Here is a 17,149-nt window from a genome sequence, read left to right as displayed (position 1 = left end):
TCTAAACGATGTCCTCACTAGAGCATATCAACTTCGTTCCGACCTCTTGACATACATATATCGTTTTTGTGGGCCAGTTATGGGGACAAAAGATAGAAATTACAACACTTTTCGTCCATAAATGAGAACGAAACTTTTTTTTTCTAGTTTACAAAATACTAACGATAAATCTGAAAGGAAATAAAAAGGTAAACAATACTTTCTTCAATGAAACAAAAAGGGTTTTTTTTTTTTAAAAAAAATCTTTCACTGGCGAAAAGGTCATTTAAAATTTATCACTTAAAGCAGCAAATTTATTATTTCCAAACGGTAATAAATTTTTATGATACAATTTTGATGAGAAATGTATGATATTTTTATTTACTTCTTTGTAAATTAGAGTCCATTTAAATGTGTTGTGCTTTAGAAAAATTATTATCAATATATGGTGCTAATTATGCTTTAAAAAAGATTCATCTTTTAAAAAAACACACCATCAAATACCTTTATGAACATTAAATTTTTTTAACTAATGTCGACAAATGTGGTTAAAAACAAAAGCTATATAACTTTCATAATAATGCGTAATAAGTATTTGTATTAATCTATATAAATAAAACACACCGTTTGAAGTGAAGCAACAACAATCCGTTTTTGGCCAGGAGACTACGGTTCCACAATTTCATAACCAACGGCATGATTGTTAGCATTTTGAAACTTTTTTATACAGTTCTTTTGTGCAAAAACATAGAATTTTCAAATCGATTCTAAATCTTGTATCTTAGATTTTGGTTCGATAATTTGCCAACAGTGTTTCTGTTTTATACTTATTTACACCTATGTACTAAATTCTGTTAAAGTCATGATAAATTCTACTACAATCAGAGGAAAGAAAAATCTACATTAACAATTTATCAAGAAGCATACATAGTACTAATTGTACTAATTATACTCAATAACGTTAATCCGTATTCTCCCTGCTATTAATTAAAAAGAATTATTGGTGTATGTCAATCATATAAATATGTATTTTGTTTAGTGTAGAAATAAATTTAAAAAACACAGAAAAAAAATAAAATATTCAAATTAAATCATAATTTACTTTGAATGCTAAGATAAAATATACTTTGTATTCGTTAACGCACAGCATCCTAAGAAGAAAAACATCCAAGCATTTTATGAAATTAAAATAAAACAAATAACGCATTATTTACAAATTATTATCGTTTTCAGACTGGGACTTCAATTACAAGCTCACTCCTTATGGATTTTTTCCTGTCTTCTTTTGAAGAATATAAGTTAAGAATATAGGTAAAGAATGCGAGGCATTATTATATTTAATAGTTTTTAAGCATTGAGGATACATGTTTATTCCATTTTTTTATTTAATTTTTTACTAGAAGTGGTAGCGAATTTCCCTTTTAAGATAGATAAGGACAAATTTAAGTGTAGTAAATAATCTTAAAAAACATCAATGTCTCTTAATCTTCAGAAACATCAAAGAAAGGAATACCGGGCAATAGCCCTTAATTTTATAAAAATAATTGAGTAGGGAATACCCGACAACTAATATACAGAGCAAAGGCCCTTAACTCTTAAAAAAAAAAAAAAAACAACAACATTATTATGCTATATCGAACTTAATAACATGTAGTTATCAAGCCTCAGATATTTACCACGTGTTTCTTATGAGGTGTAAAGAAGAACTGAAAAAACCTTTTTTAGTTATTTGGTAATTATCTGCATATTTAGTTGAAAGCTAACGGTATAGCTAAATTATACATTTTTACAGTGACTGGAGTCTCTAATTTGAATTATACGTCATTTACGAGATAAATAGAGAAACTCAAAAAGTGACTATCCTGATAATTGTAGGGTAAATAGCTTAATTGACAGTGAACCTAACTAATACGTGTTTACCAAGATAGATATCTCAAATTTGTACCATATATTCCTAAAGGGATAGAAAAAAAACTGAAAAAGCTTCTTTACGAAAATTTGTAATTATCGGGATAATTAGACAAATTTATATAGTCATGCTAAATAAAATGGTACTACCATGTGTTTCGCACAGCATAGCCGATTGCAGCTTTTGTGCCATTAAATCACGAATATGTGAGTTCATGAAGGTGGACTACTGTGTGGACTTGCTTGGCCACCACAGGCAAGTCCGAGAAAGAATACTACCCCTCCAATCTTCTCTTAAAATATTAATACTGAGGATTCAGAGCAATACTGCCAAAGGCGGAAGGAACGCTAAGAGCCGCAAAAAGGTCAGTTCGTGCAGGTGAAAGACAACGTTTATCCACAAAGTGGTGAATTCGTGCAGTCGTATCAGCAGGGTCGTCGCAGGCTGCTAGTATTGGCAGTTGTGAGCGAGTAGGCAGTTGTGGCGTGGACATGTAAAAGAAAACAATATCTTAAGTACATTTGTTTTTCATTTAAATGAAAATCTGCAGACTAAGTTTAAATCAGTTCCAACGATTAAGAAGTCAGTTGAGAAGACTTATCTTTTTCCATACTTGAAACTACAGTCGGATACTGTTACAAAGTTGATACTATTTCGATAATGTCAATATCTTTCACTCTGTTTTGAATAATTTATGTCATAAACAAACCTAACATAAACAAATCTAACCATTTATTACATTTAGTTGTCCGTAATTAATAACTTTAAGACATAAAGGAAAAAAACTTTTAGCGACATTTTTACTAATTAAAGAAAACCAGCTTTGGAACGTAAAATATATTTCCTTATTTAATTTCATTTAATTTATGATGAATCTTTAACAAGAAAACTGCACAAAATTTTCCGTTTCTGGACTGAAAATCGGCAAACTATTATAGACACCAGTGATGCTTAATTAATTGTTGTAACAGACACCAAATATATTAAAATAGATACTGCTGTAATATGTGCTCTACGATCTCTCGAAACGGGGTAGAACCGTATGAATGAAGGATTCCTCAGAATGTATGTCTCATAATTATGAGAATTTTGTTTGAAAATTAGTAGCACGATTCATGCAAAGCTAGATTTAAAAAATTAAATAAGCCAGAAAAACAAGCTCAAATGGCAAAGCGATCGGAAAAGAGCAGTGAAAGCTATTACGGGGGCACTGTGGTCGGTGCAAGCCCGATGCGGAATTCGTATCGACCAGCCATCGCTGGATTTCGAACCCGATTCACCTCATTGGAAGGCGAACGCTCTATCCCCTGAGCCATCACGGCTCCATCGTTACTAATTGATGTATAACTTATTTCATTCTGGTTGTGTAATATCTCGTCAGTCAGCTTATAAATCTGGACGTAACACGTAGTAATCACGCATTTCGAGCTATGTCCATTGTCGTAAACATGGAATTTCGAGTTATGACCGTCCCGTAGTGGACTGATCGAGAGGACACGGTTCCCAGCAGATCACCGAAATCAAGCATCACTGTCTACGGTCAGTGAGCGGGTGGGTGACCACTTGGATCAGTCTGCGTAGGGACCAAGGATGTGCGGTATTGGTCCTCGTTAAACTGTGCTACCGTAAAGTGCTCGACTTCGCGCGCAGGTCGTCGGGCTACCGAAGCGGCGGTGCCATCCCCTCCGCAGAGGATCAAAATTGTGATGGCATGTCTTCGGATCATTCTCCGGGATGTTTCCCAGATCGTCGCCAATAACCAATTGTGCAGCTCTAGTGCGACGTAAATTAACAACAATAACAATCGAGTTATGACCATTTTCATAAACACAGTGCAGTGTAAGAAAAAACTACATAATTTTTGTGGTTAATGGTTGGTTCTAATGCCACTTGCCACACGGACAAGCCTGCTTGGGGAAACCAATCAAATTTAAGGCAGAGTGTGCGATTCTTGTTTTTCAAGGGCGCCATCTATGGCCAAGAATTCGACTTCTGCCACATCATACGTCACACCTGTTTATAAGTCGGACCCATTCATTCATCCACAGATCGTAATTTTGACCTGAATCAGAGAACGATCGATCTCCAATCCAGCGCCCCCAGGGGTATTGATTTGTTATGGGAACATGGAGGACTTTGAGACTCGACAGAATTTTAACGTGCATCAGTCACCAACTACACGGGGAGTCTTCGGCCGGCGGGGTTCGAACCTATGAACTCTCGGACATGGGCGCAGAGCCCTACCGACCAGGCTATATCGTGGCCCTTTTTGTGGTTTATATCTACAACTACTTTGTTACAAATGTAATTAACTACAACTACAATTTTTTTTAATGTTGTGACTACAAATTATTTTCAAAATTTTTAACTACTTCACTACTTTAAGGAGACGAATTTTGCTGGAGAACTTAATATATATCTATGCTCAAAAGGGTTTTGAATAAAAAAAAATGGTTTATATTCATGTTTACATGAATTTTTTTATTTAACTTTCTTCTTAAGTGTTTCTCGAGAGCCAATATTTAGTTCAAGAAATGCTACGAAATTATTAAATGTTAGTAATTTTGCTAAGTATTTATTACTTTTTAATTTTCTCTAAGAAATTAAGTACATCAAAAATATTTTTTTTTTCCCTTTGAAATAATATCAATGTTTGACGAGTGTACATTCGCATGTGAAAGTGCAGCCAAAGGGATAAATGATCTATTATTTGTAATGACTAATTTAAATATTAATTATTCGTAATTCTAAATACTTTATTCTAGTTAACGCTCAACTATAGTCAGAGGGGCATTTTCTTTGCTTCCATTTACGGATCCGCAAAGACCCATCAAATTCGAAAAATTTATTGCGGTAGAGCTTTTATTAAGCTAACGTTAAAAGTAGCTGCCTAGAATCGGTACAAACTACTGTTTTTTTACGAACTACTGTTTTACTACAACTCACTACCCTTCTTTTTCTAAAAAGTAGCACACTAGCGACAACAGTAGTTTTACAGTTTGTAGTGCGCTACTTCCGACCCCTGATTTCGAGCTTTGTCCGTTTTCGTAAACACGCATTTCGAGTTACATACATTTCGCAAACGGGAACTGTCCTTGCATCAGAAAGGTTCTGAGTTCGAAACCCGGGCAAGGCTTTGATGTTTCTTTCTCTCTATTTGTGTTCTATGTCCTTTCTCCTTTGTGTGTGAATGTGACCCGCCCTATAAGCGGGTTGTGGTAGTGCGACGTGGGCGACGCTGCTCCACCGCCGTAGCTTCGCCACAGGTGCCCACTGGGTAACGAAAAGAGAGTTAGCAGCTCTGACACTTTCTATGGCCAATGGACAATAGTTCCAAGTGCCCGCCATTAAAAAAAAAACATTCCGCAAACACGTTGTTGTTGTTAATTTACGTCGCACTAGAGCTGCACAATGGGCTNGCCCACTGGGTAACGAAAAGAGAGTTAGCAGCTCTGGCACTTTCTGTGGCCAATGGACAATAGTTCCAAGTGCCCGCTATTTAAAAAGAAAAAAAACATTTTGCAAACACGCATTTTGGGCCCAGATTTAAAAGCTCTTTGACGATATTTATTTACTAAAAATAGTAAAGCACACCAGATAAACCCATAAACTTTTATCTTTTGTTATATGAATCTATTTTGCATCGAAGTTGCCAGTACACAAGGTTACAAAAAAATATGTAAACAAATAAGAAATCTAATTTAAATAAAAGACGCAGACGAGAACGAATTATATTTCAACAAATTCCATGTTAGATACGGCACTGTATTTAATTAACTTCACATTAATTGAAGTTCTAACTTATGTGGGGAAACTTAGCTCAATTTTAGCACGCCATTTTGCTTATCAACGATCAGCTGGCACTTCCGTCATATATGAGGGTATTGTGATTTTCTTCTTCCTGGAGTGCAAGTACCTACTAATTACCATCGAGAATGAATTAAAATCTCATTGATACGAAAAATTGGTTCCCTTTCAGGTTTCCCTTTTCTTTTGACTATGACCAAAAATCGCTTGCAGTAAAAACAGTGTCACAGACTTAAAACATTGCCTTTGCGTGCAATTGCCCTAGATGTGAGACCGAATGCTTATTGGCGATCGCAACACTCGAATACGCCATCAGGGGAGAGACCGTTTTCATACCTTTAGCCCTTCTCCCTTCCCTCTCCTCCTCTTTTTAGTTGTATAGGAATGTACTACGATATTTTCCCTTTTCTTAATATTTTTCCTTTTTATTTAATAAAAATATTTTTTTAAATTTAAGTGATACTTTTCTTTAGAACTATGTTTAATGTAGTTTGAAGTTCCATATAGTTTTCCAACTTAAAAGATTTTAATCTATATGAAAATCAAGAAAGAAACTAACATACTTCCTTCCTCTATGACTTTCCGCACGCTAATGAGGAAAACATGTGAAGTGTTGCCCTAGGTAAAGAGCTCTGCTCTACGCCACCTGCAGCCCATTTCGATCGCCAATAAACTGCATGTAAGGAGGGCTGTTTGCTAAGCTCGTCTAATTGCACAGGCGAATCGCATGTAACGAGAATGCTTCATGCGAATGTTACCACATTTTACTGCATGTGATTTGTGCCGCGTTTGCCGAAATTTTCCCTTGTTCATAAGGAGATATTGGAAGCAGTGAAAACAGTCGTTGGAAAATATTTTTCGTTTACGCATCAAAGCTTCCGCTGAGCAAAAATAATCATTTATTTATTTAATCAATCAATCAATTTAATAAAGGGACCGTATTTATGTTTGTCCGAATAACAATTTATAAAACATGATGAATGTACTTAACAAATTTTCAAAACCTTATTCATTATGATTATCTAAAATGAATGTGCCATCAAATTATGATTATAAATTGAAAAGTGAAGGCGAGCATCTTATAATTAAGAGTATTGAAGATAAAGCTTCGGCACCGGTTTGTAGCATATTCATGATTTACTTTTACATTTTTGTACACTAAAACTCCCTGCTTGAAGATATTTTTTGGTGCATCAAAAATCACATCTTAAAAAAAGCTTCCATGTTCGGCATCTCTCTTTTATTACATTAAAAATAAAGCTGTGCTTGTTTTTTGATAATCATTGTAAAGTTTTTTGTTTCTAAAGTATGCATGTCTGCATTTGGAGTGGCCATTTAATGTTAAAAATAGTACCCCATTTTCTTATCTATATAGATTATAGAATAAATTTTTTACTAGGTTTAAAAAATAAACTAGCATAAAAATTTATGAAAGTAAATATAGGAGAATACATATTAAATACCACTTCCTTTTTATGTACTAATTTTAGTCATTACTGTAACTTTAACCCTTAAATAATAAAATCTTAATAAATTTGAAAAAATTTAGAAATTTAATTTTAGTAAGCTGAAAATCAAACATAAATAAAAACATATAAAAATTTAAGTTTGTTGCATTTATAGACCTCTAATAATTATTTTAAGATTACAAATTCTTTTATTTGTAGTGTGAGTCATAAGTAATGGTAATATTATTATAAAAGTCTTGAAACATATTGACTTTTATTACCATTTTCATATTTTTTTTTTTTTAGCCACTGAAGTTCTTAATCAGGCATATGTGTCCCCTTCAGTTTCCTGTGGTTATGCATTTTACATTGATTAATCTAATTGGTTACAGCTATTGGTTATTTAGAAACCAAATAGAAAATTGCTCTGATACTCATAATAATAATCCTGTAGCTTGATTTCTGTAGTCTTTAAATCAAACATCTGCAGAAAAAATATTGGTTTTTTCCTAATTGCATTTATGGACCTTTCATATTTTAATTGTTTCTTTTTATATGCCTGCAATTTTGTTTTCATTTAGAATAAAGTCATGTATACAAGTATGAATTACATAGAAACTTAACCGTAAATGTATGTTATGAATAAAGTTAAACAATGTGAAAATAAAATATATAATGCTACATAACATGCATAGCTGGCTCTTTTCAAGCTTTGAACCTTACTAATCATTGCCCAATGTTAACCCACCCTCTCTATAGCTATGTTTTAATGATTGTATAAATTGTAAATGTACTTTGCCTCTAACTTTTAAAATATTTAACTCCTTTCTTTGCAAAGATAAAGGATGGTGAAAAGAGGGTGACTAATTTTTTAGTGATATTTTTATTTGTAGATAAGGTATTAAAAAAAAATAGGTATGATTTGTAAATGGTGGAAAGTTGCATATATTTTCCTATAGAATTTAATGTAGAAAAAAATGTTTTTTTTTTTAAATATATAAAAATTTGCATCTAGTTTGTAGAGATAGAGAATAAAATTTCAGGGCCTTAATGACTATCCACGTTCTGATCCGTTTAGCAGAGAAGGCACATAATGGTTTATTCATAGAAGATTCACAGGGAATTAAATATATGTCCATAATGAGAACCACCCACTTTGTAGAAGTGTTAGTAATGGGAGGTTTCACTGTATATGAATATTGTCTTATGCAATTCCATTTGTTAACAACTCTCACAATTCCAAAAGATATTTTACTTATTACTATTCATGATTTTTTTTATCTCTTTCAGAAATGGATTGATGAGTTTTCTGAAAGCTCTCTAATAACTTCGAGAACGTACAAAACTTATCCCGTTTGCAGAAAATATCAATTCAAAAAGATTTTTAGATGTCGTTTTAATACCTGTATCATCAGAAAGGAAGTAAATCAAAATGCACCTACTAAGCGATATTCAAGAAATACTGACTATCCAGTTACAATGATGTTTTGTTTGTTACAGTAATTATTAATTTATTTTCATGTTTACTGAATTGTTATTTTGTTGAAGAAAAAGGTACTATATTTTGTAAAAAATATATTGTTGAATAGTTTTAGCCATATACTTTTATAATTTGTCTATTTATTTTGTTCAAGAAAAAGGTACGATATTTAGTAAAAAATATGATTGCTGAATAGTTTTAGCCATATATTTTTATAATTTACATATTTATTATTTCAATTTTATACAAGCATGTGATCATGGTTTTTAACCTACCTTTACAAATGACATTTTATTTATATTTGTAAGCATAATATAAAAATTTGGTTGTTATTTGACTTTTCAGCTGATGTTACTTAAGTGAGAACTTCAAGAAAGCCAGAACTGATTTTGTGACTTTCAAAATAATGTGATAGATTGGTACATTTCCATTCCATTAAAAACTTGGAAAATTTGTTTCAAATCGAAATATTTCTCATTTTGTGAGTCTTTGTCATGGTGAAGATACAATGTAAAATATTTACAATCTTTGGACGCATTTCACAAAAAGCAGAGATTGTTTATAATATTATTAAATTAACATTTCTTTCACTGTTTTACAATGAATTTGCTGATAAATATTACATTGGTGATTCATGCATGGAACCAATGTTCTGGTTTGTTGATCATTTCACAAAAATTCTTGGACCTATTTGTGTGATAGCTGTAATTTTGTTGACCTCATCATTAATAGTTATCGCATATGCAATTGGTCTTCCATTTTACTCAAATCAGAATGTATTCATTTTCCTACTTGCACTATTTCTTGGTCATTGGCTTCTTTTAAATGTTGTGTTTTATTATTACATGGCATATACTACTGATCCTGGTTATCCTCCTCAAGGAGCTATGATTACTGATGCTGTGTCTATTTGCAAAAGGTGCATTGCACCAAAACCACCACGAACTCACCATTGCAGTGTTTGCAACCGGTGCATCTTAAAAATGGATCATCATTGTCCGTGGCTCAATAACTGTGTCGGCCATTTTAACCATCGATACTTTTTAATGTTTTGTGCTTATACTTGGATTGGAGTAGTATTTTGCGTTATATTTGGGTTACCTGTTTTTATCAATCATTTCTTTGGCCCTGCTGAGTATAGTTTCTCTCCCCTCCTTATAAACTTTATAAAAACAATTCAATTTAGCCTGAAGCCCCAAATGTTACAAGAAGCATCTGAATATGATATCCATACTAATTCTACTGACAAGTGGGTTGCTACCTTGTATCATTCTTGTTTTATCTATGCTGCTCTTTTGGTTGTTGCTGTTTTATGCGTCCTTGGTGGACTTTTGGCTTGGCATGCAAGACTGATTTCTAATGGTGAATCAAGCGTTGAAGGACACATTAACAAGAGAGAGAGGAAAAGGTATCTCAAGGAAGGTAAAATATATAAAAATCCATATGATTTCGGTGTAGTTGAAAATTGGAAGATTTTTTTGCGTGTTGACAGCCTTGGATCTTGGTGGCGAGTACTTTTACCATACACTAATCCTCCATTTGGTAATGGAATTCAATGGAACTTTCCAAACATTGAAGAGCAAAAAATTAATTATCTTGATAAAGAAGTTATAGAAGCTTGTTTTGTTAAGATGGCTTGATTCCTAAAAAAGAAGAAATTACTTTTATGATACATTTAACTCTGATTGTCTTGGATCATGGTGGCAATTAAGTATACTCTGAGGCACCATTTGGGAGTGGAATCCTACAGAACATTCCAAACTTTGAGGAGCCCAGCAAGAGATTAGTTTGATAACAAAATTATAGAAGCCTATCTAGTTAAGGTATCTTAATTCGAAAAACAAAAAATTAACTAACTTCCAGGGCAGCAAGGCAACTCCAGGGCAATTCATATGATTTCAGTGTCATTGATAATTGGAAGATTTTTTTACATGTCGACTGCCTTAGATCCTGGTGATGAGTACTTTTACCATACACTGATCCACCATTTGGTAATTTAATTCAACTTTCCAAGTATTGAAGTGCAAAAAATTAATTATTTTGATAAAGAAATTATTGAAGCTTGTTTTATTAAAATGGCCTGATTCCTTTTTTTAAAAAAAAAACTTTATTTCAACGTAGCAAGTATTTTTATGATATACTAGCTCTGTCTGTCTTGGATCTTGGTGGCGAGTACTTTTCTGTACTCTTAGACACCATTTGGGAGTGAAATCCTACGGAACATTTCAAACATCAAGGAGAGCACAGCTGAAGATTAATAATCTTGATAAAGAAATTATGGAAGCCTGTCTAATTAAGATGGCTTAATTCCAAAAACAAAACCAACAAAAAAACATAACTGTCATGGTAGCCAGTACTTTTGTGATACATTAACAGGACATCTTAGAATACTATTAAATATAGTATTGAATTACAAATAAAAGAGTTAAAGATTAAATGATAAGGATATAAATGACTTGATATTTGTAAGGTATTGGAGAAAATGTCTTTAGTTTTAATTTTTATAATACAAGGGCATTGTTATCCTTTGATGTAGTTTGTGGCATTATTTAATCATATGCAGTAATTACAATTTATCAGTACATTAGGGTTCTGCTTGTTACATGATATTTTGACACACAAAATTTTTTTCTGTTAGATATTCTATGTCTGTGCAGTGTTTTATTTTCAGAATATTTTGACCATATACTTTCTTTGACTAAGCAGTATTAATTTATTTTACCTTTTGAAATTAGCCAAAAACAAACTATTTTTAAAAATTACACAAAAAGAAGTAGTTGTATACAAGTGGCTTTTTTTTTCTCCTTTTGAAAAAATTTCTTTATCTTGAAAAATTGTTTTGGAAAAAATTGTATATACAGTGTCTAATAATTGAGACTTCATTGCATGTTTGATTTGTGTAAAAAGCATACATGTGTTTTGGAAAAAATACAACGACATTAAAAAGCAAAAAAATATTTGTGATAATCTTTAATATTGGCCTATAAATAGATAAACTCTTAATTTAACAGTCAAAGGTGTCTTCAATTTTATCAACAAAAAAAATAGAAAAGTTTTTTTTACATTGTTAAGATTAATTTTTTTTTTGGTATTAATTTTATTGAGAACTATTTTCTGTTACTTTTCCATTTAATTTTAATTTTGTCAGCTGATGCTCAATAAATCAAAAACTACATTCTATAAAATATTTGTCTCTGTAAATTGAGATTGTTTTTTTCCTGCACACTTCTCCTTATATTCTGCCATTTCTTCCATTTTCTACAAATTTATTGCATCTTATTTTAGTACTTAAACAGTTTTATTGATTCATTGAACATAAAAAAATAATAATTTTTGATAATTTACAAGTTTTTTAAACTTGTATCTACTGAAGATAGAAATCTAATACTTAAATTTGCTTGTTTTCAGTTCCCTTAAAAAAAATCATAAATTTGTAATTGCAATGGCACAGTAGTTAAGGCACTGAACTATCATTATGAAGTACTGGGATTCTACCCTTAATGGCAGCTGAAAGCTCACCCAGTTTCATATTGATGGCAATTCTGGCTACTTTGCTATCATTGTGCCATTGTGCACAAAATTGTAATCTTGAGCCTTCATAACATCCCTGAACTACAAGGAGCTGTTGAAGGATACCTTGTTTTAAATAAATTTGTCTTACCTATTAATATTAAACTCATCAATAAATATTTAAGTGAGTCATTCACGCATATAAATAAATTTGTAACTGCAATAGCACAGTAGTTAAGAGACTGAGGTATCATTATAAAATACTGGGGTTCTGTCTTCAATGGCAGCTTAAAGCTCACCCAACTTCAGATCAATGAGTTCCAGCTTGCCAGAGAAGTAAAGATGGTTAGTGTGCAAATCTGACTACTTCTTATCATAGTCACTAAATTGTAGAGACTTAACCTTCATGGTACAAGGAGATGTTGAGGAATACTTTGCTTTGAATAAATTTGTGTTATCTATTTATTTCAAACTCACCATAAAAACTTTAAGAGAATCATTCTGTCATTTCTTCCATTATGTACAAATTTGTATAGCTTTAGTACTTAAACAATTTCATTGTGTGATTTGTAAATAAAAAATGTGTGAAAATTAAATATCAAGTTTCTTGAAATTTCGTCTCATAGTGATTGAATTCTAATAATTAAATAATAAAGAACTAGCATTTAATTTTTGCTACAAAAGATAAATTACTTTGTTACATATAGTGTTTCTGTTGGCATGTTTTCTGATTGTACAATCGAAACTCTTGCAAGAATTATTATTAGTTTCATCTGCTTCAACCTAATATAAGTGTAGAAACCTACATGCATTCATACAATTGAGATCTTCTTAAAAATGAGCTAAAGAGCTTTTAGCTTTTGCAGAAAGGACTAGTTCAAAAAATGTTTAATTTTAAATTAGTCACATCTATCAAATTTTTCAAGCTATGTTATAATGGCCCCTGTCATCCAATTTAAAACTGCATCATAATGTGGATTACTTAATACTATATCCCTATAAATTTTACTTGAAACTTACATTAGATCTATTGTAATACAATTGTCTTGCGTATTTGAATTAAATGGTAAAAATATAAAACAAAGTCATTCTGGTAAAAGCATATAGAGAACTTGTTTACTGTGTGAAATCTGAATGTATTGATGCATAATAAAATGCACCTTCTAATATGATCCACCATCTAATATTGATGCATAATAAAATGCACCATCTCCTTTTGGGATTGTATTAAAATAATGTAAGCATGAACTTAGAACTAGAAAAATGTGATCCATATTTACAGAATCATATAAAGGTAAATTAAAACTACAGATTAATTTTAAATAGCCTTACTTGTTTTAATTTTATAAAACAAGTAATGCTATTAAAATTATCCTTTAAATACATGATAATAGATATTTATTTTTGATAAGGAAATCCAGAAAATGTATAAAATGTTTAAGCTAAGCTTAAATTTATATCAGTAAAATTGAAGAGGAAAAAAATATTCTGTGCCGAGATCCTAAAGAAAAAAACTCATGTGTATTGCAGACTAAAAGTTTTAAAAGAAAAAATATATATTGTCTATCGAAATATTGTGTAACATCTGAGTAACAACAAAATAAGAAACAACATGAATATGTCAACCTTTGAAATGGGATAAGCATTTCCCAAATAAGTGATATGCATTATTCCTCTTTAAAAGAAGTCTACAAAATAGTATAAATAATTATTCTAAGAATTTCTTTTAATCTTTATATCGAATAAATTCTTCGCAAAAGATAATGATCAGTTTGGATAATATCAATCATAAATATTTTTGCATTTATTAAGTGAAAATGGATGATACTCTTACAGTGAGAAGGTTATTGTCTGTATAGTAGAAAGGGGAGTTATGTTGCTTTATTTGTGTTTATCTTTATCATTTTTGTTTTATCAATGTTGCAGTATCAAAATTATGACAAAACTTAAGATTAAAAATGCAAAAATTATGACACAAACTTATTAGCATTTTGATAATTTATGCTATCAGTAATTAACTGCTATTGTATATTTTCACCAGAAAATAAAATTTTCACTTTATTAAGGACTAATAACCATCAATATTTTTTACTTTAGAGGTTCATTTATCCCCACGAGAGGTGAGTTTACAATTTATTTTTTTTTTAATATTTCTTGAAATAAAAATTACACACTAACTAATTCCTTAAAATAAATTTTAAAACATTAAAAATAGCAATCTCTTAACTTTTTTTTTTATTGACATTTTTTTTTCTTTATGCCAAAAAATGGTGAAACAATATGCAATGTATTTTCCAAAGGACTACATAACTAATATTCACACACCAACTGCTTTGCTCAACCGGCCTATGAGAGTGGACACAAAAAAGGCTGCTCTAAACTACTTTGACAAGGGACATTTCCCTAGCATTGCATTTGTTACACACAGTGTCCTTTTGATGTCCAAATTAGGTGAAAAATTTTCCCGTGTTAAATATGATAGATCTGTGCTTCCAAATCGTTCTAGATTGAATCTCATTTATAGCAATGAAAAATTCGGCCCTACTACTGTAGAACATTTAGTAAATAATGTAACATGTTATTTAAAACCACTAAAGGACAGAGGCTATAACGCTGCTTTGTCCAAGTTACAGGATGAATATATTGTTGCTATATGTACCCCCACTATGTTGAGAGCTCATTTATTGCCAGAAGCTCAACAAACAATTGCATTAGACATTTCAGACTATAAAGATAAATTGAAAGGTTGTTCTAGTTTGATATATATTCACCACTTATACTAGTTTTGGTGCAAGCATTTCATTAGGTTCTGTTATAACAGAAACAGCATCTCTTGATACTTTTCACGAGGGACTTAGAATTTTTCTTGAAGATTTTGAAATATTTGCTTATTCATCACAATACATAATGACAGATGGAGATGAAAAACTAGATCTTCTGTTAGGGGAATGTTTCCCAGGCTCTACTTTTCTAATTTGTACATACTATTCATTGAGATAAATGTGGAACTGGCTTTTAATGAAAGTAAAATTTTTCCTCCTGATGCTAGGCAGACTTTGTATTATCAGTTCAAAAGGTTAGTGTATGCTAAAAGTAAGAAAGAGTTAAATGAGTTGAAACAAGATCTTCTAACGGATATTCCCTATTTAATGAACACTTTAGGCAATTAAATCAGCAACGTGAAAATTGGACACATAATTTTCGAAACAATTTTAAATTCAGAGGTTACAAATGCAATAACCCCTCTGAATTAGCTTTAAGACTATTTAAGGATATTCCTTTCCAAAATGTAAAAACTTTCACTCAACTTGTTGATTTTATAGCAACTACATTTGAATTATATTACATCCAAAAGTGTATCAGTGCTGCGAACAGCAGTGTAACATTGAACAATATGCACATTTGTGCTCAGCATCATCGAATCGAAGATACAACATATTTAAAGTTTTTGTTGGTAAGGATCAATTTGAGGTAGACATGACTTAGTATATGTACTTGTGAGCTAAGTAGATACGGTAGACTGTGTGATAATAAACATTCTGTCATTCACAAGTTTGAATTGGTATCAATTATTAATGGTATTGATGATGGTGCAAAAGCTGTTCTGAATCAACTAGCTTTTTCTGATATTAGAAAGACTGAAGAGAAAGTAGATGGTATTACAAATCCCTCTGAAAGTGTTATCAATTTTGTGAATCATCAGTAGAGCCAAGTGAGATACTCACTGGGAGAAAGATAATATCTCAAGAAAGTATTAATGGAGCACAGGATGCCCTTCAATAAGTATTTGCAAAACTAAGCGAAAGGCTTCTAAATGATTCTGTGAGAATGGTTTCTGCAGTGCTGAAATTTCAATCAAATTTTAAATTTTGTTCTTATCGCAGTCCAAAAATAATTTCAGGGCTTTATAAGGCCCTAGATGAAAAACAAATTGATAAACGTAGGCAAGAACGTCGTAGGAGAGGAAATAATAAACTAGAAAAAGAACTTCTGGAGAAAAGCAAAATTCTTCAGTGTAACTTGTTAGAAAATAATTCTCAAAATAAAATGAACATTAGTAATAATGCATGTGCAAGCATGCTTGAAAAATATACTCAAAGTAATGAAGGAACAATTAATGGAACTGAATGTGAAGCTAAAAAAACGTCCCTCCAAGCAGATTTTAGTAGGCGGGTTAAAGATCAAACTGATTTTTCTGTTAAACAAGCTTCAGAACCAATTATATCTGTCCATGCTTTGCAACTAAATGATAACATAGCAAGTAATTTACTCACTGAAGATTGGAGATTTATTAGTAGAAAAATGTAATATCGATCTGACAATGATAAACTCTGAATTACCAAACTTAAATCTTCCGAATAATGAAGTGAGTGATGATTTGCAAAACAAAGATCAAGTTTTGTTTTGTCATGTAATGATTTCGCTGTTTTAGATGTTCTTTCTAACCAATATATTTAATAATTGATGAAAATGATATAGCGAAAGTCATAGAGTGTTCATCTGTCTTATACCTGCTTAAAAAGATTTATTGAAAGTGAACAAGTTTTCAATTTTAAATTATTATCCATCCTTGTTATAATGAATATATTTTTTATTAATATTCTTATTGTTTTAATAAAGATCCTCTTACTAATTTTTTTTTAATTATTTTAAGCTTAAAATTCATATGAAAATGTTGAAAGTTATTTTTTTTTCAGTCATTTTAACAGAATCGGAATAATATAAAATAAAATTACATAAATATCTGTGTTATTCTTTTCTTTTTTTTAACAATTTATCCAGGTAAAGTACGTCAAACATCTCTTTTAGAACTTAATTTAAAATGCTTTATTTGGAGATTAAAATTAAAAAAACAAATAAGTTTTCTGTTGGTCTGGAAAAAAATAATTTAAATTATTATATTGCTTATTACGATGAAACATCTCAGTATTTTCTTTCTGAGTACTACATACAGTACATGCATTTAGCAAAAAAGGAAACTTCATTGCTTGTATAAATTTTGGGACAAAAATTAAC

General features: G+C 31.1%; 1 protein-coding gene across 2 annotated transcripts; it reads left to right on the top strand.

Annotated features, from left to right (window-relative positions):
* The first annotated feature begins 6,604 nt into the window (after positions 1 to 6,604).
* Positions 6,605 to 12,746, top strand: LOC107449799 (palmitoyltransferase ZDHHC16). Of its 2 annotated transcripts, XM_043042908.2 has the most exons (3): positions 6,616 to 6,812; positions 8,434 to 8,642; positions 8,969 to 12,746. In XM_043042908.2, exon 3 carries the CDS (start codon positions 9,118 to 9,120, stop codon positions 10,261 to 10,263), a length of 1,146 nt encoding a protein of 381 aa, XP_042898842.1. In that variant the 5' UTR covers positions 6,616 to 6,812; positions 8,434 to 8,642; positions 8,969 to 9,117; the 3' UTR covers positions 10,264 to 12,746. The 2 variants fall into 2 exon arrangements, with proteins under 2 accessions (XP_071041683.1, XP_042898842.1); XM_071185582.1 differs by having other exon boundaries at positions 6,605 to 6,812; positions 8,434 to 12,746.
* Positions 12,747 to 17,149: the final 4,403 nt, after the last annotated feature.

Source organism: Parasteatoda tepidariorum, chromosome 9 (genome assembly GCF_043381705.1).
Source record: "Parasteatoda tepidariorum isolate YZ-2023 chromosome 9, CAS_Ptep_4.0, whole genome shotgun sequence".
Lineage (NCBI taxonomy): Eukaryota > Metazoa > Arthropoda > Arachnida > Araneae > Theridiidae > Parasteatoda > Parasteatoda tepidariorum.
The sequence above is the reverse complement of the archived record's forward strand: the minus strand, read 5'-3'. Positions and strand labels throughout refer to the sequence as shown.